The sequence below is a fragment of the Eptesicus fuscus genome, chromosome 15 (genome assembly GCF_027574615.1).
Source record: "Eptesicus fuscus isolate TK198812 chromosome 15, DD_ASM_mEF_20220401, whole genome shotgun sequence".
Lineage (NCBI taxonomy): Eukaryota > Metazoa > Chordata > Mammalia > Chiroptera > Vespertilionidae > Eptesicus > Eptesicus fuscus.
This window is the reverse complement of record NC_072487.1, coordinates 73,553,475-73,576,033: the sequence shown is the minus strand read 5'-3', so window position 1 is coordinate 73,576,033 and position 22,559 is coordinate 73,553,475. Positions and strand designations below refer to the sequence as shown.

The 22,559-nt window shown below is 46.4% G+C and overlaps 1 protein-coding gene across 1 annotated transcript in view; it reads right to left on the bottom strand.

Moving 5' to 3' along the window:
- The window catches only part of STXBP1 (syntaxin binding protein 1), a 49,450-nt gene extending 32,156 nt beyond the window's left edge, over positions 1–17,294 (bottom strand). Inside the window, exon 1 of the mRNA XM_008152612.2 lies at positions 17,105–17,294. Within this exon, the coding sequence (XP_008150834.1) occupies positions 17,105–17,141 (37 nt within the window). The 5' untranslated portion in view covers positions 17,142–17,294. The remainder of the gene's footprint in view (positions 1–17,104) is intronic.
- Between the last annotated feature and the right edge of the window lie 5,265 nt (positions 17,295–22,559).

The following is a 22,559-nucleotide window of genomic DNA, read 5'->3' as shown; positions in this document are numbered from 1 at the left end:
GACCGACTGACAGCTGCCACTCCAACCCTTCCGACCTGTTCTGAACTTCTCGGGCATATATTTGTCGTGGTGTTGTTAACAGCCAATTCTAATCCTGCCCTACATTCTTCTAATCCAATACCAAAGAGGAAACAAGGATTAGAGCCCATTTGAGTATTAAGAGAGGCAAGTCGCTTGGGCTACTTCCTCACAAATAATCCGCTGCCAATCAAGTCTATTGCCCTTGTAAGTTCTCTTATGTGAAAAGAAAGAATAAAGCCTCTGACACTGGTCCAAGCCAGCTGGTCTCATTTCTGTGCGCCAAATCACGTGTACCTACAGCCAAAACATCACTCCACCACCACCTTGTCAATGGAGACGGGACAACGGAGACCAGGGAGCTTCAACTTCTCCATAAGTACGAGCCCACCGTCCTGGTGGACTCGGCTTCCCCCATTGCCAAAGGGGAAAGGAAGTGGGTTCCTTCAACCACACCCTCTAGATCCTAGCTGACTCCCAAACTCAACAAGTCCTGAGAAAAACAGCAGGTGCTCAGATTATCTGGGACCTCTTCAGGTGCACCCGGTATACCAGCTGGAGTCCCAAAGCTCAGACTCTAGCGATAGTTGCAAATCCTTCCCACCTGGTGAAGCCCTGTCCTTACAGCCTTGGCAATGACCGCCCTCCGCAGTGACCCGTATCAGGACACCTGAGCCCAGGGCACTCCAAAACACCAGAAAAAGCAGGACTAGTATCAGATGAGCCGGAAATGTGAGCATCACCGAAGTCCTCAAAACCAAATACTCTCCGCTCTGTAGCCCCAGAGCGCCACGCTGCCCTGAGCAGGTGCACCAGGCGCCGGGGGCCCAGGCTGGGAGGAGAAGCACCTCCACTCACCCGGCTCCGCTCACAGCTGCTCTCCTCTGGCCAATCCACAGCACAGACTCTGCAGTTACCCCAGGTCTTCCAAAAGGCACCCTCCTGAATAAACCGTGGTGGTGTGAGGGTAATCGCTAATTACTCAGGCAGAGGTCATCCCCACCCTCATGATTAAGAAAAACGCCAAGGGAAGCACTGAAGTTAGACAGACTATGGAAAATCCAGTTCAGGCATTTGCTGGCTGTGACCATAGGCAAGTTTAAAATGTTTTCAACTTCGTTTTCTCAGCTATAAAATTAAAATTATAATACTCTAGCCCTAACTGGTTTGGCTCAGTGGGTAGAGCATCGGCCTGTGGACTGAAGGGTCCCGGGTTCAATTCCAGTCAAGGGCACATGCCCTGGTTGTGGGCTCGATCCTCAGTAGGGGGTGTGCAGGAGGCAGCCAATCAATGATTCTCTCTCATCATTGATGTTTCTATCTCCCTCTTCCTTCCTCTCTGAAATCAATAAAGATAAATTTTTTAAAAATTATAATACTCTAATGACCTGTTGTGAAGACTAATGAGATAAAATGCCTAGAACAGGCACATAGGAGGCATTCAACAAAAGGCACCGATTACAATATCACTATAAAAATGTTGTTCATACAGACAAGAGAACTATGACATATCACTTCCACCAATCAAAAATTTTCATATAATGTAAAAACCCTATTAAAAGTAATTAAATATTAAAAATACAGCTTTAAAACAATCACAAAAGCATTTAAAAGCAAACTCTGGGTATTTCACCAAAAACTTTAAAACCTCTCTAACCATATGTGAATACATTTTGAAATAATGGTGCCAATGCACATAAACCTTAAATGTAAATACAAAATTGAACATGAGAATCCTTATCCCCTGTTGAGCAGACAGGGACCTCTGTTTATTTAGGAACAGATGTATCAATGTGGAATCACGGGCAGGGCCCACAGCAGGTAAAACATTTCATGTCACAGCATGGGCACACAGGACTATATTTTTAATTCGCTATTACTTAACATTGTTCTGAAATTTCACTAAGATGGGCAAACAAAATGAGATAGAATGATGGTAAGAAAGATGCAGAATATCTGCTTTAGGAAATCATGGGAATCAACTGAAAAACTACTAGAAACATAAAAGCATTTAGAGAGGTGGCAGATACAAAGTAACTACAAAGAAACCAAGAGGACTTTGATAAGGCAACAGAGTTGCTAGGAAGACGGCTGCACTGGTTACCAGTGTGTACTGGGCTGGGGCCCGGGAACCACCCCCTGTGAATTAATTATAGCCAAAAAGTGTACCCCAAATGGTCATCAACTGATGAAGGGATAAATAAATGAAGTATAGCCATGTAGTGAAATATTATTCAGCCATAAAAAGGAATGAAGTACTTACACATGCTACATATGAACAAACCTTTAAAAATGCTAAGCCCAAGAAGCCAACCACAAAGGACCACAAGTTGTGTGATTCCATTTTTTTTAATTGTTTAAGGTATTACAAATAGTAGTACATATGTCTCCTTCCCCGCCCCCCCCCCCCGCCCCTCCATTGACCTCCCGCCGGCCTCTCCTACTCGCCGTGTGATTCCATTTTTATGAAATGTCCAGAATAGGCAAAGCCATCGCGATAGAGAGTAGATTAGTAGTTGCCTAGGGCTGGGGGAGAGTTGGGGATGATATCTAAAGACTACAGAGTTTCTTCGCGGGTAATGAAAGTATTCTAAAATTATGACGGATGCACAATTCTGTGACTATACTAAAATTGTATACTTTAAATGGATGAATGGCATGGTGTGTGATTCATATATCACGAAAGCTGTTTGGTGTTTTTTTAAAGTCATTAGAGAATTTTAGACGAACCCTTCAAACTCAAAACACAAATGCAATTTTGCTTAATATAAAACTGTTCCATAGTGTCTTCATCTGAAGACAGGTATCCTCCTTACTCCTATAAAATATAATTTCATTATCTAAAATTACAATTTCCTATAAACTTCCATCTAAATTGTGACTTTGTGGAAGTCAGAGAGACCAAAATAGAGAGCATAAATTGTCAGCCACAGGGCAAGAGCAGGGCCCCACTGCCCATAACTGTTGGCGGGCAATTGGTAAAGCTGAGAATGCTCCTCTTCAGGTTTACTTTCGGGGGTGGGGAGTGGGAGAGAAAGGAGGAGGCCCATTGTTTGGAATGGTCACAGCTTTAGACTGTGCAGAGATGGGTGACGATGACTTGATGCCACGGCCCTTGTAAGCACACCGAGACTGTATAAGACTCAAATGTCCAATGTCGTACACCAGCCGTGGGCTGCTGCCAGGATTTGAGAGGAGTGCGCGGTCATAAACAAATGCCTGATAGCCGAGAAAACTATTGGGCAGAAGTCCCCAGTTCAACAGTACCCTATCGAGCATCTTTATGAGCCCAAATCCTAACCTCAGGCTCATGAAGATGCTGGTAGAGTTACTGAGTGACTATTCACTTTCTTGTCCACAGGAAATCCTCATTTTCTATCTAGTTTTCCCTATTCTGCTTCCTAAGGTTTAGAGCTAAAGGTTAAGGAGCTAGGAAGTCTAAAGCAAAGCCCATGGACCTTTTTCTGATTAGAAAGGAAATCTTAAACTGGGGACAAAAGGAGATTAGAAATAGGACTTCCCGGCTGCACTTCAGATGCGACAGCTCCAAAGCAGCTATTTTTTCTCCAGAGGTTGCCTAAACATGATGTTCCATGGGTAAACGGAGCTGTGAAATTACCAAAAATACGCAAATGGAAACATCAATCACAAAAGAAAACCAAAATAATTTATATCTTCTTAAAATCAATTGCTTATGGTAGTAAATACTATTGAATTATATTAATACTAGAAGCCCAGTGCATGAATTCATGCACGGGTGGGGTCCGGCCAGCCCAGCCCCATTGGGGTGGATCAGGGCCGGGCCTGTTGGGAGGAGGAAATGGCGGGAAGTTGGCCGGCCAGCCCGACCCCCAATTGGGCTGGTTTGTTGGCCGCAGTGGGTGTCATAGCGACCAGTCATTCGGTCACTACAGCTTTTAGGTCACTACAGCTTTCTGGTTGCTGGCTTTTTATATATATAGATTTTAAAACAAAGAGACCAAACAAAAACAAAAAATGCTAAAATGGCAATTAGTCTTCCAGGACAGAAAGCACTATTATTGCAAATAAGACTTTTTTAAATATATTTTATTGATTTTTTTACAGAGAGGAAGAGGGAGGGATAGAGAGTTAGAAACATTGATGAGAGAGAAACATCAATCAGCTGCCTCTTGCACACCCCCTACTGGGGATGTGCCCGCAACCAAGGTACATGCCCTTGACCGGAATCGAACCTGGGACCCTTGAGTCCACAGGCTGATGCTCTATCCACTGAGCCAAACCGGTTTCGGCAATAAGACTTTTTTAAAGGCCTCACTAATGAGGTCCATTGTCAGACAAGACAGTGATACCACCAGGCAGGCATGGGAAGCACTTTACCTTTACTAGAGGAACAAGCACATTGCCTTACACATTAGAGCTCAGCTGCTAACGCCCATTTGGCCTGTCAGCCTGTGTCTGTTTCTCTGCAGAAAGCTCGGCCTCCTCCTAACCCGCACTCTATGATGACTACAGTGATTCCGCCTTGAACTGGAGGGACCAAGAATCAGTATCTATCGTGATCTCGGCAGGAACCCAAGCTGTGGCCAGCATCTTAAATTGGCAGATGTGGCATTTAATGGCTCCAAATCACATCCCTTGAGTTAAGTGTGAGTTTCCCTAAGGACTAAAGGGTTAGGAAAACTACACTTTGAAAAGCGGGGGAAAGAATGGAATATTTCATGCAATCCCCAAAACCCAGAACAGACCGGGGACTTAGGATCATCTAGTCCAGTGGTTCCCTATAGGGAGTGACCTTCCCCCCGCCCACAAGGGCACACTCGGCAATGTCTGGAGACATTTCTGATGGTCACAATTGGAGGGAGCTATGGGCACCCACTGGGGAGAGGCCAGGGATGCTGCTACACATCTCACAGTGCACAGGCTCAAAACGTCAATAGTGCCGAGGCCGGGAAGCCCTGACCTCATCAATTCTATAAAGCAAGTGAATCCGAGGGAGATCAAGTGACTTGTCCATGACCGTGCTGGTAGGAATCCTCTTACGTTGAAATCCAAGATTCTGATCAGCCCAATCTGTTCTGCTCTAAGATTTAACCTGCTTCAGGTCTGAGATATTAAAAAAGGTTTAGTCTCACAAAGCATGACAAGACCACAGGCTCAAGCCCCCTCTGGAACCTTCAGTACAGCCAGTCTAGAGGCATTACACTGACATGACATCTCAGGGGGGCTTCCACAGGCAGAAAACGTTCCCCCACCCACGTACCCCAACACACACAAGGGTCTAGTTTCAGGAGGGCCGCTTCCTGTCCCCAAACCCATGTAAGTGGTTACAATAAGATACCAGGAAAAGCAAACATCCGGTTGGGCTTGTCAGGATGATGCATGGGGAAGAAGGCGGAGCTCTGAGAAGAGGAGGAACACCAGAAAATCCAAAAGAAATAGCTGAGTCTGCACGAACTTTCACTGGATATGCAGACCGGGTGGTTTCCTCGTCAGCCTCCCATACTCTAAAGAAAACATTCTGCTTCGTATGTTTTAAATGGGTTTGTTAGTTCTGCCATGCCATCACGTTTTGTTTTCTATTTCGTTGGCCTGGCTGGCCCATTTCCCACTTCGTTCTGATTTTTCACGTTACCTGACATGTGAGCTCTCGGACTGTCATTTTTATGCTTGAGAGTGACTTAAAAAACAAATTCTTTACCTGAGCCTTTATGCCATGTTTCTGTTGTTTTTCCTGATCAAACTTTTACAAAATGTTTTGTTGATTTTTTTTTTTCTTTTCTGCTTAAATCACCTAGACCAGAGGCAATTCTCTCTGGTCATTATTTGTATGACAATGTAGATGGGCCTTCTTTGTCCCTCCCCCATTTACCTGGGCATTATTTGAATATTGCCCTCTGAATGTGTGCTGGGACAACGGTTTTGCTCTGCCTTCTGCTAGGGGATGGGGGGGTGGTGGAGAACTGACTGGGGAAGCCGTCTCTCAAAATTATATAATGTAGTGAAGAGTTCTATGTCAAGGACCACGCCACTGGGGATGTATGTTGGGGTCTATGAGGGGGTGCCCAGTATCAGAAGACATGCCTTCAGGCTTCACTTGATTCCCTGCTTCCCAGGGAGCTCGTGAGCCCACTCAGAATGAAGTTCCTGGACTTGGGGTGTCCCAAGTATTTTCCAAGCTGTCTCTGTTCACTTAGACTTTTGCTCGCTGCCCAGACAACTGGCCCTAGAACTCCAGTCAGCGGGAAAGGAACACTGCGGCCAAAAGAGCCAGTCATTTTGCTGTTAAGGAACCAGGGTGTGGTGGTCCCCGGCCTCTGGCTGGCAGCCACTCCCCTCCTTCCTTCCTGGAACACAGTTCTTACCAATGATAAAGCCTTCTTTTAAAACTCCAACTCTGTGGTCTGCTTTCCTGCAACAACGTGTGGTAGCTGACAGCAGGCCCAGGAGAGCGGAATCCAGCTGAAGTGGAGTCCTGAGCCAGGGCCACGAAACCAACCAAACGTACACAGAAAATGCCTCACCAGCGTGGGGAACTGGCAGTGCCAGGCACCTCTGGAACTTAAAAGAACAGGAGGAGGCATAGGCACGCTGACAGAAAGGCAAGTGAGAAACAGTCACATCCCAGGGCCACTCTACCACCTCCCTTCCCTGGGTGATGGTCCTTCCAACATAGCAGAACACGGAACCTTCCTCCTGAGTGCAGAGAGCCCCTGGACCGGGGACCAAGCACAGTTGAGAGCATGAGTCTAATACTGAAAACAGGGCCTAAGTGAGCATATGTGGGGATTGTGAGAACCACCCTCCGTCCCTGGCCCTCTTCATCCACTCAGCTCCCAGAATTGGGCAGCTTGACCTTTATCCCCCAGGCAGGAGCCGGAAAGAGACTTCTCTGGGGAATCAAGCCCAAGAAGGAAATCTAAAGATTCTGACATTGGAGATTCCCCACAAACAGCCCACCCAAGTCAGAGCCATCCACGAGGTCAGCACTCCCAGTCAGCGTATGTCTCCGTATGTCTCTCATTCCTAATCACAAGCAGCCAGCCAGGTGTGGGTCACATTCGAGGAAAGTTCCTACATGGGAAGTAGAGACCAAAGTAAATAAAACCTGGAGGAAAGAGACCAGGCAGAAGTTTTTCAAGAGAGAGAGAGAGAGACATAAAAGAAGACACCACATCCATGAAACAAGAGTAGGGGCTGTAAAAAAGAAAACTAAAAAGAGCTATTAGAATGTCTACACAACCTGACAGCAGAAACTTAAAAATTAAATAGAAGGGCTGGAAGATAAAGCTGAGGCAAAGAGCCAAAGAGAGAAATAACTGAAGAGAAAGATAAAATTAGAGGACAAGTCCAAGAGGTTTAACATCTGAATAGGAGGAATTCCATAAAGAGAAAACTCAGGAGAAACTAGTGAAATCATTGAAGAAGTCAATGGTGCCAGGTGCCGCGGCCCGGGGGCCAAATGCAGCCTGTAGGCTGGTTTTGTACACTTTAAGCTAAGAACGGCTTTCAGACTTTAAAGTGGTACGACAAAAAAAAAAAAAAAAAAAAAATAATGTGTGGCAGAGACCATACCTGGACCACAGAAACTAAAGTATTTACTACCTGGCCCTTTACCCCCAACTAAAAATAAAAAATGTTCTGACCCTGGTCTAACACAATGGATAAGAACAGGCAAGTGCCAAGGCAAATTGCTATGGAAGTCCAGAACACTGGGGCTAGATCGAAGGTGTCAGAGGGGAAGACATGGGACACATACAAAGGCACTGCAATCAAATGTCTCCCAACTTCTCAAAGGCAACACTGGAAACAAAGTCGTCACACCACCTGCCCCGCAGGGCCCTCACCGATGTATCACCACTGCCTGTCTAACTCCCACTAGGACCAGGTCTGCTTTTAAGCTTTGTATCTGCTGCCCTTAGCACAGCTCCTGGCAAGCAGGAGACACTGCATGAATGTTGGTCAAATGAAGGAAAACTTGGTCCCAGAACCCTCCCAGGCTCCAATGATTTTTTTAAAATTTGTTTTTCTCTACTTTTCTCCACCTCTATTTCCACCCTCAAGAATAAAATAGGCTTTCCTAGTGTGATAAATACTTAATATCTCATTCACTTCCTACAAGGTCAGCTCTTAGACCAAATAATTAGTTAGTTGACATTTAAAGCAAAATGTCAGTGGCATACAAAAAAAAACAGAAAGAAAGGACTATTGGAAATCTGCCCCGTGAGAGCTTACAATTTGAGCTATCAGTAGTTATTCTTGCTTAGAGCCCCAGAGACGTATATTAAGATCAGATTAGTGTGCATCAGAATGAATTACTTTGTTTTAACCAATGCAAACCTCCCCAAAGGGCATCAGAGTAGGCAATAGCTGGCTGTTGTCTAGCGATTATTAGATTATGTGTCTATCAAAAAAGTTACTCATTTCCGTGATTCTTCTAATGATTTATTCAGTAACCTTGAGCAGGTATACTAATCTCTGTAATTATATCTGTAAAATAATAATAACCCCTTATAGTGACTCTTTCTTGTTTCCCAAGCAATGTTTTTGCATATTATTTTATGTGAGTCTTAAAAGAATTCTACAATGCTGGGATTAGACTTCTCAATTTAAAAAGAGGTTAAATAACACATCCAGGTCACCCAACCACTAAGCATTAAAACTGGGACTGTTAGCTGGAATCTGACTTCTAGTCCAGAACTTTTCCCAATACCCAACACTGCTTCTTGCTAATTTAAGAAAAAAATGTTTAAATGAGCATGGGGGGAATATGCAAGTAAAACTCATACTTGCTGGAATTAAAACGAAGTCGTAGATACCCACCCTGTCTAGCAACAGCAATGGCCCTGCACAGAAGCAGCTGACTGAGGCAATCAAAGAGTAGGATCCAGTTGGGGACTCTCCAAGCAGTTCCCCTAAAGGCAACCACAGGAGTAGGGTTCAAAATTTATGGCTGTTGAGTTGCCAGTGATAACTATAAAGTTTGGCCTGGCTACTCCACTAAAGAAAAGATACTTCATTAGCTGCCAAATACCTGTTTGCCTAGGACCGTGGTCGGCAAACTGCGGCGCACGAGCCACATGCAGCTCTTTGGCCCCTTGAGTGTGGATCTTCCACAAAATACCACGGCCTGGGTGAGTCTATTTTGAAGAAGTGGCGTTAGAAGAAGTTGGCTCTCAAAAGAAATTTCAATCGCTGTACTGTTGCTATTTGGCTCTGTTGACTAATGAGTTTGCTGACCACTGGCCTAGGAGATGCTGTGTGCAAAAAGAGCCAGAGGGGAAACGTTTCAGAGCATATTCCATCAGCCCTTTTTGGACCCTGTCGCAGACCTTAGCTCTCTGACATCTGATGGTTAGTACATGAATGATACCTGAGTCCCAAATCACCTCTTATGGAAATTTTGCCCCAGTTTAAACTACTATTACTCCATAAGAGTAACATCTAGTTCAATACAAAGAAAGACTATATTTAGAAATAAATGGCAAGGATATAGCATATTAAAAACTATGGGAGGGGGTTGGGAACAAAACCTATGGGATTTGTACTCAGCCTTTGATGTTTTTATTAGAAGAAAAAAATTAACCAAACAATTAGAATTTAATTAAGAACATATACCCACAACATAGGTGTAAGAAACTGTTTTTTCTTTAAAAAACAAAAACAATTAAAATAGACAAGTCTCTAGCAAGTATTTTCATAAAATAATAACAAGCAGGGTAGACTGAGAAAGGAGATCACAACTACTGATACAGAATATCTTTTTTAAATCCTACAAATTTAATTTAGTCAATAAGTTTGAAATATTTAAGTTGAAAGGCCTACTTTTTAAGGAAATATAAATTGTCAAAACTGACTCAAGGAGAAATAGAAAGCCTAAATAAACAAATCATAATAAAACAAATGTAAAAGGCTGCTCAATATTAATCCTCTTCCCCCACAAGAGCAACAAATTCAAATAGGTTTTTTTTTCCTTTTTTCTCTCCCTTTATTGATTAAGGTATTATAAATGTGTCCTTATCCCCCCCATTGCCCTCCCACTCCCCCAAATAGTTTTATGGATAAATCATTTTAACATTCAAAGAAGGGATTTCCATGTTATCTGATCTATTCTGGGACATGTAAAAAGATGGGGACCTTCCCAATCAGTTTAAGGAGAAATTCTGATGCTGAAGATCTAAAACAGATTTAAAGAGAGAAAGAAATATTATGTATAATATAGAGCTCAATTGTCCATTCCACATACTTAGTGAGGCCCACTATGTACCAGCACTGTTCTAGGTGCCGGGGACACAGTAGTGAACAAAACAGTCTAAGCTCTCACGGAGCTTACGTTTGGCTGGTGGAGGCAGGGATCAACAAACAAACCAGTGAGAATGAAATGTGAGATTTGACAATTCAGCAATGGTAAGGGATAGGAAATTCTGGGGAAAATCAAGGAAAGTTGCCATTTTATATAAAGTACTCAAGCCCTAGCCGGTTTGGCTCAGTGGATAGACTAAGCGTCGGCCTGCGGACGGAAGGGTCCCGAGTTCCATTCTGGGGTCCATTCAATTTAAAGGGCACATACCTCAATTGCAGGCTCCATCTTGGCCCAGGTCCTGGTCAGGGCACTTGCACGAGGCAACCAATCAATGTGTTTCTCTCACATCGATATTTCTCTCTGTTTTTCCCTCTCTCTTCCATTCTCTCTAAAAATCAATGGAAAAATATCCTCGGGCTAGGATTTAAAAAATAAAATAAAATAAAGTACTCAAACAAGACCTCGTTGGTGAGGTGGTGTTTGATCAGAGACCTTCAGGAATTAAGGAAACAAGCATGCAGACGTCTGAAGGAAGAACATTTCAGACACAAGGAACAGCAAAGACAAAGCCTTGAGATGGGACCATCCTTGGAATGCTCAAAGAACAAGAAGGCTCAAACGTTAATGAGTATAGATGCAAAAATAAAGAGTAAAATTTAATAATACAAAAAAAAAAAAAAAAAAAAAAAGCCCTAGCTGGTTTGGCTCACTGGATAGAGCATCGGCCTGGGGATTGAAGGGTCCCAGGTTCGATTCCGGTCAGGGGCATGTGCCTTGGTTTCGGGCACATCCCCAGTGGAGGGTGTGCAGGAGGCAGCTGATCGATGCTTCTCTCTCATTGATGTTCCTAACTCTATCTCTCTCCCTTCCTCTCTGTAAAAAAAATCAATAAAATATATTAAAAAACAAAACAAAACAAAAACAATACATAACTATCAAGTAAAGTTTATTTAAAAAGTGTAATGATTGATCAATATTAGAATTAATTCTATTCCATTATTATATTAAAATTTTAAAACTATAGGATCTCTAAAGAAACTGAAAAAGAAGTTAATTCTGATTTTAAAAACAAAAACTCAGCAAACTGGAACTAAAAGCAAGTTGTTTAAATGTCACTTCCGTAGGGAAGCTTTCTCTAATCTCCTGTCTTATGCCAAGCCTCCCAGTTATATGTAATCATATAGTGCTCTGTATCACTCCTTTGTAATTCCTTTTTTTTTTTTTCAGTTAATCCTTACCCGAGGACATTTTTCCGTTGATTTTTAGAGAGAGTGGAATGAAGAGGGAGAGACGAGAGAGAGAAACATCAACGTGAGAGACGTGCCCCTATGGGGGCTGGGGATCGAGCCTGCAACCGAGCAAGGTACCTGCCCTTGATCGGAATGGAACCTGAGACCCTTCAGTCTGCAGGCTGACACTAACCACTGAGCAACTGGCTAGGGCTCAGATCCATTCTTGATGGCAATGTGGATGCCCTGGGTTTACTGGGTTTCTGCCATGTGCCTGGTGAGGCTCAGACAGACATTTGTCAGCTTCGAGGTGTGTAGACAGCAGTCTGTCCTCGGGTTCTCCACTCTGTGTGTTCTTGGTTGCCTATGGTGGTAGTTACATGAGTGTATAATGGTGGTGGTTACATGAGTGTGTAATGGCTGAAATTTGAAGAACTGTTCACTAAAAGGGGTGAATTTTACTGTGTGTAAATTATACCTTAATTTTAAAATGGAAAAAATGCAACATATACTTAATAGAGTTCAAAATATACTTTCTGTTTCTTAAAAAAAAAGCATAAGAAATGAATGAAGACTGCTTCTATCGAGGTGACTTCTCAACTGTGACACATCCTATGAATCATGGCCCCATCTGAAAAAGGTATGTGTTTAATGTACACATGGCAACTACATTATTTTCCAAAAAAATATGATTTTGATAAGCAAATATGAAGGGAAATTGCTAATAGCTAGAAAACAACAAGAAAAACAAACAGGCCCTACCTGGTTTGGCTCAGTGGATAGAGCGTCGGCCTGAGGACTGAATGGTCCCAGGTTTGATTCCAGTCAAGGGCACATGCCTAGGTTGTGGGCTCGATCCCCAGTGTGGGGTGTGCAGGAGGCAGCCAATCAATGATTCCCTCTCTTCATTGATATTTCTATATCTCTCTCCCTCTACCTTTCTCTCTGAAATAAAAAAAATATTTTTAAAAAGTAAAATGATTTTGCCGAAACCGGTTTGGCTCAGTGGATAGAGCGTCGGCCTGCGGACTCAAGGGTCCCAGGTTCGATTCCGGTCAAGGGCATGTACCTTGGTTGCGGGCACATCCCCAGTAGGGGGTGTGCAAGGGGCAGCTGATCGATGTTTCTCTATCATTGATGTTTCTGACTCTCTATCCCTCTCTCTTCCTCTCTGTAAAAAATCAATAAAATATATTTAAAAATTAAAATAAATAAAAGTAAAATGATTTTTTAAAAAAGAAAAACAAACAGTACATTTTGTAATTCTTGCATCTTTGTAACACACTGACAAAACTTCAGGGAACAGGAATAAACTCTGGGTTATACAACATGGATTTATATAATTGAAACATAATCTAGTAACATAAAAAATATATAAAAATTCTACAAAAGATGTCATTGTCCTTTCTCTTACAATCTCATTATAGCGAGCAGAAGAAAACAACATTTATGGGGGGAAGTGTAAATAAATTAATAGGACTGGGAAAAGAAATTGGGTCAAATCGTCCATATGTTCTTCAGGTCCATTCTTCCATTTTCCAGATCATTTGTACCTTTTCAAGAAATATATTCGAGACTCTACTTTCTCCCCCAAAACTCGGGCCCCACAGGATAGAGGCAGTGTGTCTCTTCTCAAAATACTGTTAACACTCCTACTGACCCTCTTTGTGTATTTTCATGATGATAATATTTACTGAATTTATTGCACGCCAAGAACTATGCTAAATGCTATACCTGCATTATAGCATTTAATACTATAGAACCCCACAATGTAGGTGCTGTTATTACCCATTTTGTAGATAAAGAAATTGAGGCACAAAAAGGTTCCATTATTTGCAAAAATCACACAGCTAATAAGTGGTAGATCAGGATTTATCCCAGGTAGTCTGCTTCCAGAGCCCATTCTCTGATCTGCTACACAGCAGATTAAGTCATTCATTCAATATTTACTGAGTACCAAGACCTAATAAACAACACTAAAGATAGACATAAAAATAAGGCAAGGTCATGCCCTCGCCGTTCTGGCTCACAGAATAGAACGTCAGCCTCCCAAGGACTGAAGGGTCCCAGGTTCGATTCCAGTCAAAGGCACATACCTTGGTTGCAGGCTCAATCCCCGGCCCTGGTCCATCCCAGGCCCTGGTCGGGCCCTGGTTGGCACTTGAGTGAGGCAGTCAATTGATGTGTCTCTCTCACATCCATGTTTCTCTCTCTGTCTCTCCCCCTCCCTTCTACTCTCTCTAAAAATCAATGGGAAAATATCCTCAGATGAGGATTAACCAAAAGAACAACAACAAAAAAGAAACTTCTGGTCTAGTTGGGCAAGACCAACACAAACAAGTGCAATACAGAGTATACCCTAAGTGTGTAGGGAAGTGACAGGGAAAACCTGGGGCAGGGAAAGCACCTCCGAATTCAGGACTGTCTCAGCCTGTCACACAGTAAGACAGTGCCCCATATGCTAGTCACCTTTCATTCCCCTAGAATTCCTCACAGGCTCTGAACAAACTTTTATTTACTGAGTGAACAACTAAAGTTGACCCATCTCCTCTACTTTTGTTGTGCCTGTACCTACTGCCATTCCAAAACTCAACTCAGAGAGGTGAGACAAGAAGCCAAGACTACATTTATTTTACTCTCCATCGTATCCTTCATTCATTCATCCAGTCAGTATTCACTGACTGCCGACTATGAGCCAGCCACAAGCTTGGCAGGGGATACAGTGGGGAACCTGTGAGACAGAGACCCTGCTCTACTGGACATTCCACGGGAATGAAACAATCAAACATATACAAACAAACAAAACACTGAAGATCACTTCAGATCATTTAAGTCCTATAAGAAAATTAATGAGGAAATATGATAAACAGTGACCATGAGTTTTTAACTTATATTGGGAGGCCAGGCTTGACAATGACATTTAAAGTGGTGCATTTTGTCCTAGCTGGTTTGGTTCAGTGGATAGAGCGTCGGCCTGGGGACTGAAGGGTCCCAGGTTCGATTCCAGTTAAGGGCACATGCCCGGGTTGTGGGCTCGATCCCCAGTAGGGGGCGTGCAGGAGGCCCCTATCTCTATCTCTCTCTCCCTCTCCCTTCCTCTCCGAAATCAATAAAAATTTATTTTAAAAAATAAATAAATAAAGTGGTGCATTTGGGTATTTAAAAAAAACACACCTTTATTTCACTTTTATTTTTAGAGGAAAAAGGGGAAGCTAGAAACCCCATGCAAAATTAGGAGCCAGCGTTAACCTTGTTATTGCCAAAGGATTACAATAATATTTCCAAAATGTATACCTAACTCAATTGTTAAAGGAATAGAACATTGTTCACACATTCCCAACTATATGTAAAATTCGTTTGGTTTTATTTTCATAAAAGGTGGCTTTGCTTTATTTCAGAAAAGAAATTTTGGCCATATTAGATATTGATTTATTTTTACCTTTATGCTTGCTTCTAAAAAAGAAGGGGAGGGGAGGACTAAGGAGCCACCTGCATGAACAAGGTCTTGGCAAGTGGCAAGGATGCCAAACCCTGATTTCTGTAATACTTAAGGATTTTGTTTTAAACACACCTTATTCAAAACATTTGAAAGACTGTAATGTAACATTCACATTCTTCCTATTCCATATTCCATAACACTTATTTATTTATTTTATTGACTGATTTTAGAGAAAGGAAGGGGGGAGATTGAGAGAGGAGAGAGAGAGAGAGAGAGAGAGAAACATCAATTTGTTGTCTCACTTATTTATGCATTCATTAGTTGATTCTTATATGTGCCCTGGCTAGGGATTGAACCCATAACGTTGGGACTATGCTATAACCAACAGAGCTACCTGCCCAGGGCCCATAACACTTTATAAAGGGCACTGGAAGTAAATAGTATATCTGGAATTAGGAAGGAAGTTATTTTTTTATTTACTCATGTTGCAAGGAAATAGACACTGAGTTTTAAAAATTAATTAACACTGATTTTGGCAAGTCACTTAACTACTCTGAGCCTCCATCCCCCCTCCCCCAGCAGTTAAAATGAGGGTGTTGACATTACAGGATCCCTATGATCCTTCCAGCCCTAAACACCTTGATTCACCTTTACTGCAAGGGGAAGGCAGGTATTATAGTGGGCACTTAAAAAAAAACTTGCTCATTTGGGGTTCAGTTTTTGTAACAGTTTTCTTCTGATGTAGAGGAGAATGTGTGCTGCAACAGGAGAGAACCACTGGAAGGGAAACCAATCTCCACCATTTTTATTCTATGTCCTTTCTTATCCTCTCCTCCAGAGAAAAGCCCAGTTTTAACGTTCTCTTAATTCCAAAAGAGGCAGCAAAACCCACAGCAATCCTTACAGTTTTTGTTCAAAGAAATAGCCCAAATCCTGAAGAGGCAGTTAGTCTACACAGCACCAATCTCAGCACCGAGGACTCCGTTTTCCAAATATAACCAACATCAGTCCTCGCTCCGCACTCACCACCATCCGTTTTTTAAAAACCCATTTACTTAGAGCCTTTCATCCAAACGCATAAACAACCATTTCCTCCCTGCAATGGAGGCTGGAACGGCCCGAACCGTGCAGCCGAGCCAGGGCTGAGTCGTGCAAACAGGGAGACTGCAGACTGCGGTGCTGGGCAGGGCCACTCCTCCCGCCGCACAGACAGCTTTCCTCGCCGCTGGTGTGATTTAGGGGGGCTCCGGACCCTGATCACATCCCGCCCTGGAAACCAAGACCCGGGAAGCGGAGGAGGAGAGAGGTGGCCTCGGCCCCGCAGAGCCAAGCCTTTGGGGAACGCTTCCCTCCGGCTCCCGGGAGTGGCCCGGGCTGGGCGCGCGGAGCCGCTCCCAGGTGGGTCCCTGCAGCGGGAACCGCGGCTCCGGCTCCCCGGGAAGGAGGAGGAAGAGGGGAGGGCGGGGGAGGTGGAGGACACAGGCCGGGATTTCGCTCGTCACGATTCACGAAGGAGGGTGGGAGAGAGGGAGGGACTGGAGCAAGAAAAGGGAGTGGAATCAGGGGGCTTAGGGAATAAAGAAAGCAAGGAAGGGGAGTAGGGAGATGGGGAAGGTGATGGGGTGAAGAATGGGGTGCAAGGGAGGGTGATGAGGTGCAGAAGGGGAGGGTGATGAACAGCAGAGGGTAACGGCGAGGTGAAGGGGAGGGATGGGGCCCGGGGTGAAGAGGGAGGAGAAAGGAATGGAGGAGTGAAGAGGAGAGAAATGGGGGTGAAGAAGGGAGAGATGGGGTGAAGGGGGTGGAGGCTAGAGAGGGACGGGGATGAAGGGAAGGGATGGGGATACAGGGGAGGGATGGGCGGAGGGGAGAGTGGGGTGCAGAGGGGAGGGAGGGACAGGGTGTGGAAGGGGATGGGGAGAGCTGGGGGAGAGGGAAGCGGACGCGGGCCGCAGGAGGCCGGAGGGACTGCCCTCGGAGGGCGGTGCCGGAATAACGGAGCCCTCCCGGCCACAAGCCCCCGGCCGGGCGGGGCGAGCAGCCAGCCCGCAGGCCGGGGCGGTGGGCAGGTACGGCGCCGGGCTCCTACCGGGCAGCCGCAGCCCCGCCCGCGGAGAAGACCCCGATTCCACTTACTCTCTCCGACCACGGCTTTGAGGCCGATGGGTGCCATCGCGCTGCGCGAGTCTTCGGGCTGCGAGCCTCCTCACGCGACGCCCGCGGACACCGCCGGCTCCCCGGGTCGGCGCGCACCGCTGGCCGCCGCCTGCCGCCCCAAAGCCGCTCTCGGGACCGACTGACGCTCGGACTCCGCGCGGGGGCGCCGCTCCAGTCAGAGCGAGGCTGCCGACCCGCCGGCGTGAGCGCGCGGGGGCGGGGCGGGGGGGGGCCGGCGGGGGGCGGGGCTTCGCGCCAGCCGTCTGCGTCACCCACGCGGCTGCGCCAATCGCACTGCGGCCCGAGGGCTCGGCCCCGCCCGCCGAGATGCGGCTGGGCGCGAGGCGGCCTCTGGCTGGAGCGGGAGCCGCGCCCTCCCCCTCGCCTCACGCGCCGCGCGCCGCCGGCTACCGCACGCTCCCCGAGCTCCGGGTCCTAGAGTCCCCTCGGCTGCCTCTGCACCTGAGTCCCTGGCCACAGGCTACTGACACGCTCCATCTCCCTGAGGTCCAGCTATGGTCCTGTCTTCCCTCTTTTTGGTGGCATTTCATTCTCCCCTGCCCATAAAAGGAGCTCCGAGGCTCCATCTCTCAGTAGTGGTGCCCACTCCCAGCCACAACCACAGCATGTTTACTGACACCATCTCTCTGGGTATCTATTCATACATCCACCTTTCACTGACCTGTTAGGTGTCCAGCTCCAAGCTAAGCCCCTGACACGCATCATCTCATTAAACTCGCATAATAACTGGGCATTGTTTTTAATCTCCACTTTCAGATGAAAAACACAAACTGAGGCTCGGAGATCTGAGCACTAGACGTGGCTCTCAGGCTGTATATTATTCATTAGCAAATATTTATTGTTATCTCACTACTGTATGTAAGCCGCTATTCTGGACATTGGAGCTACAGCCATGTACAAGCCTGACTCAGATCCTAGTTTTTGGGCACTCAAAGTTTAAAAAAATTTTAAATCCCAAGTCAGATAAGAATATGCTGTAGGACTACTCTTAGTCTTAGTATCTCCTTCTTGAAGTCCACCTTCATCTAAGTGGTCCCTGGTCAGTGTTTGCTGGAATGTCTCTGTTGGGAGCTATTACTTTTGAAATATGGGACAGGGCTCACCTTTGGCTTTAAACAACAACAAATAGAGTAGAGCCCGATTAAAAATAAAAAAGGACAGGACTGAGCTAGTAGTCGTAAAATTAATAAGTACTCATTCATGAAGTTTTTGAAACAGCTCTCTGAGCTGGGTCTTTTTCTTAATAATATTAAGAAGCCCTAGCCAAGTGCAGGAGGCAACCAGTCGATGTGTCTCTCTCACATCGATGTTTCTCTCTCTGTCTCTCCCGCTCCCTTCCACTTTCCCCAAAAATCACTGGAAAAAATATTCCCAGGTGGGGATTAACAACACACACACACACACATACACACACACACCAAAAAAAGAAATGTAATGTTTTACAGGTGAGAAACTTGAAATTCAGAGAAGATAAGTACTTTGTGTAAGTGACAAAGGAAAGATCCAATTCTAAATCTGAATTCTGAACCCTTATTTTATATGAGCCACAAGTAAAGAAGCCGAGGCCTAAAGGAACACTTTCCCATGGTCATGCAGTGAACAGTGAGGACAAGAGGCCACATGTCCTAGTTCAAGCACCAGCCCCAGGGCGTGAAGGGTTGACATTGCTGCCCCAATATACCCCAACAGAACCCTCATACGGCTTCTCGGAGAAAGTATTCACCTGTCACCTCTATGTCTGGGCTCACCCTTTTACCCGGGGAAGATACTGATAGCTTCTGTGCATTTGGAGGAGGACGGGATAGTTTGCCAATGTGAGGGGACTTAAGATGCATCTGTGATGCCACGTGCTCCCTCCTTGGCCAGATGGCTCAAGTCAGCAGAGACGGCCCTCAAGGAGCTGGGGTTCTAGACAGGAATCAAGAAGTCACATGCAGCGCTGAGTTACTATTCTAATTAGTGCTGGAGCAGAAGGACAAGGGGTTGTGAGAGTGAAGGACAGGGCACCTGACCCAGTGGGGGAGGAGGGGGACAGTCCGCACAGGCTCCCTGAAATGAGTAAAAGGCAGCAAGAGGGAACTGGGAGAGTGTCCTAGGCAGATATATGGAAGGTACAAAGACCATAGGAACAGAGAGGGGGGCAGAGAGTCCAAGGGGCAGGGTGAAAGAACAGCCCCCAGGGGCAGACCTCGCTGCAGAGCTCCAGGACTAGTGGGTGGATCTGCCTGAGGCCTCCTCAAAGTCAGGGCAAATAAAATACGGCAGCTCCTTCGTTTCTACAGGAGCAGAGACAAAAAAGAAACCTCTTCCTGCGAAGCGTACCTGAAATGTTCACTGGGAATGGCAGTACTTAGAACGGATGTTATTTTAAATAGGAGGGTTGAAAGAGCAGGAGGTTGATAGACTGAGCCCACTCCGGAACCCCTGACTGAGGTGGCGGATTGGAATTTCTCTGGACGTGGAATCCAAGACCTGATTGGAGATCTCCGACATCTCTGAGCCTTGGTTTCTCCATCTCTGAAACAGAGACAACAGAGCTCAGGGCCTCACTCCCCAGGTGGTAAAATCCTCCCTCAGTCATTGCACAGTGCCCTGTGCTCTGTATTCTTTATTTGCATATGCATTTGATTCATGCCAGACACCTCGCAAAGGACTCTCATGAATTTTCACTGAATTCTCACTATGGCTATTATTACCCCATTTTCCTGGGGCGCAGGGAGGTGCGTCGCTCGCCCAAGGTCACCCGGCTGTAAGTGCAGACCCGGGTCCCCGCTCTGACGTCCTGATGCTCAGGGGACACCGTCCAGCGCCCAGGCGCAGCCCCAGGGCCTTGGCCTAAGGAGAGGTTTGGCTGTGTGAACAGCTTGCTGGGAGCGCATCAGCAACGACAGCCAGAATCCCTCGGGAGTCCGGACCCAAGCGGGTCCACCACCCCAGCCCGGCCCAGCCTGGGAGTGGGACGGGGCTGTGTTCGCGGGATGCTCTGGGCTGGTCCTCCATCCCGCCTGCCCGGCGCGCAGGTGCACCTGCTGCTGCGCATGCGCGGCCTGCTGCCTCTGCAGAGCCGGGTGCTGGCCAGTTGCTGGGGGTGGGAAGAGTCCTGTGATGCACGCACGGGTCACGTGAGGGGTTGGCCACTGCGCCAGTTGTCACGCAGGTGGGAAGACGGATGCGGAGAGGAGCAGGAAGAAGCTGGGCTCAGACCAGAGAAGCAGGGAGCAGCCTGGAGGGACTGAGAATGGAGAGAGAGGAAGAGCGAGCCAGAGTAGGCAATGGGGCAGTAACCGGGTGCAGTTGCCTCCATCAGACCTACTGATACCGCGGACCCACTGGCTTCCTCTCCCTGCCCCCCCCCCCCCCCCCCCGGGCCTGTTGGAGGGCCTGGGTCCAGAGTCTGGGCCTCTTCTCTGACAGTCTGGGGCTTGCACCTCCCTCTCTTCTACTCTTAAGTAGCAGCAGCGGTTGCATTTTTTTCCTGTTCATCTTCACCCCTTTTCTTGGCTGCTGGGTCTTGAGATTCTGCTACATTCTTTTAGGAGCAGTTTTTTAAAGAGTTCAACAAGGTAATATTTATGAGGATCTTTAATGCTGAGAACCCAGTAAGGAGCCAATTAACGTTAGCTGTGAACAGGGTCAAAATGACATGACTGAGGCTCCAAATACAGTTGCGGAGATTTCAGTCTGTGTCCTGCCTCTGTTGCTGCTGTAGACTCATTAGAAGGGAAAGGAGAGTAATTGTCTCCGTTGCAGCCACCCCTGCTGCCCCGCACCCCGTCCAAAGAGCAGCTGGGCCCGGAGAGCTTGTCTGGTACATCCTTGTCCCCCAGAGTAACTTAACCGTTTTTTGTGTTTTTTATCAGAATATATTATCAAAAAGGCTTTGTTTTCAAAAGCCTAGGCCAGGTTCTCAAACTCAAAAGGACTGTAGGGGCCAGGCAGTCACGGTAACCCCTCCGATTCTCAGATTGGCCAACTGCAGGGCACATGCCTGGCTCAGCGGGGCCGTGCCTACTCAGCTCCCACCAGTGATGACTAAGGGCCTTGACTGTAGGAATTACGTGACATCTCCCAATGTTTAAGTTCTAACAGATTTTTTAATTTTTTTCTTTTAAAAAAATATATATTTTATTGATTTTTTACAGAGAGGAAGGGAGAGGAATAGAGAGCTAGAAACATCGACGAGAGAGAAACACCCATCAGCTGCCTCCTGCACCCCCCCCCCCTGGGGATGCACCTACAACCAAGGCACAGGCCCTTGACCGGAATCGAACCCGGGACCCTCCAGTCCGCAGGCCGACGCTCCATCCACTGAGCCAAACCAGTCAGGGCCCAACAGATTTTTTTAAATGTAAGAACACCACACTGACCAAACAAAACACATTTCTAGCCTCCAGGCTACCTGCATGCAAACTGTGGACTAAGACCTCTTGGGAGAGGTTGGATTCTCCCAAGCAGCAGATTCCTGGAGACACACTGACTCACATAGAGGGGCCTGGTGGGTGAGGTTTCAGACAGGGGCAGTGGTGGGCAGCAAGAACCAGGACCTTCCCCCTCCCCCTGGAGAGGCAGGAGCAAGTACCTCTGCTCAGCCTGGCTCTGGGGCAGCAGACTGGAGCCAGCCGCCTTTTTTTTTTTTTTTAATTTTTATTGATTTCAGAGAAGAAGGGAGAGGGGAGAGAGATAGAAACATCAATGATGAGAGAGAATCATTGAATGGCTGTCTCCCGAACGCCCCCTACTGGGGATCGAGCCCGCCACCTGGGCATGTGCTCTTGACCAGAATCGAACCTGGGACCCTTCAGTCCCCAGGCTGACGCTCTGTCCACTGAGCCACACTGGCCAGGGTGGCCAGCCGCTTTCAAATGGACTGAAGAGCAACTGCAGTGGAAGCCTCGGAGGACAGCTGATGCGGGCAGCTCGGTTTTGAGGGGACTGTTACAGCCCCAGAGCCCTGGGACATGCCCAAGACCAAGGAGGGAGTCACCCCCAAATGCCAGATAGTGCAAGTCTCAGAGACCTCAGACAGTGGGGACTTACAGCTGGTTTTATTCGATTTTAAACAATAAAGAAATACGGCATTTTTTACACTTTGGGTATCAGAGAACAGTTCATGCCTCTTACACATTAAAGTGTTGTGGAATCCCAGAGGGGGTTTTCGTTCCAACTGGGGAAATGGTTTTGTTCAGGTGTGTTCTGTTTCCGGCCAGCTTGGCCAGAAAGCTTCACGGGAGACGTGGCATTTGAGCCGAGCCCGGAGGCCGAGAAGAAAGAGAAGATCAAATCCACTCAAAGGAAAGAGCTTAGGCTCTTGTGAATGTGTGCTGTCTTGTGTGCTCCCAAGGTCTGAGAAGGTGTACACATCCCATTAGTCGGTAACGGTGATTAGTTAAGAATTATATTTATGCCCTAGCCG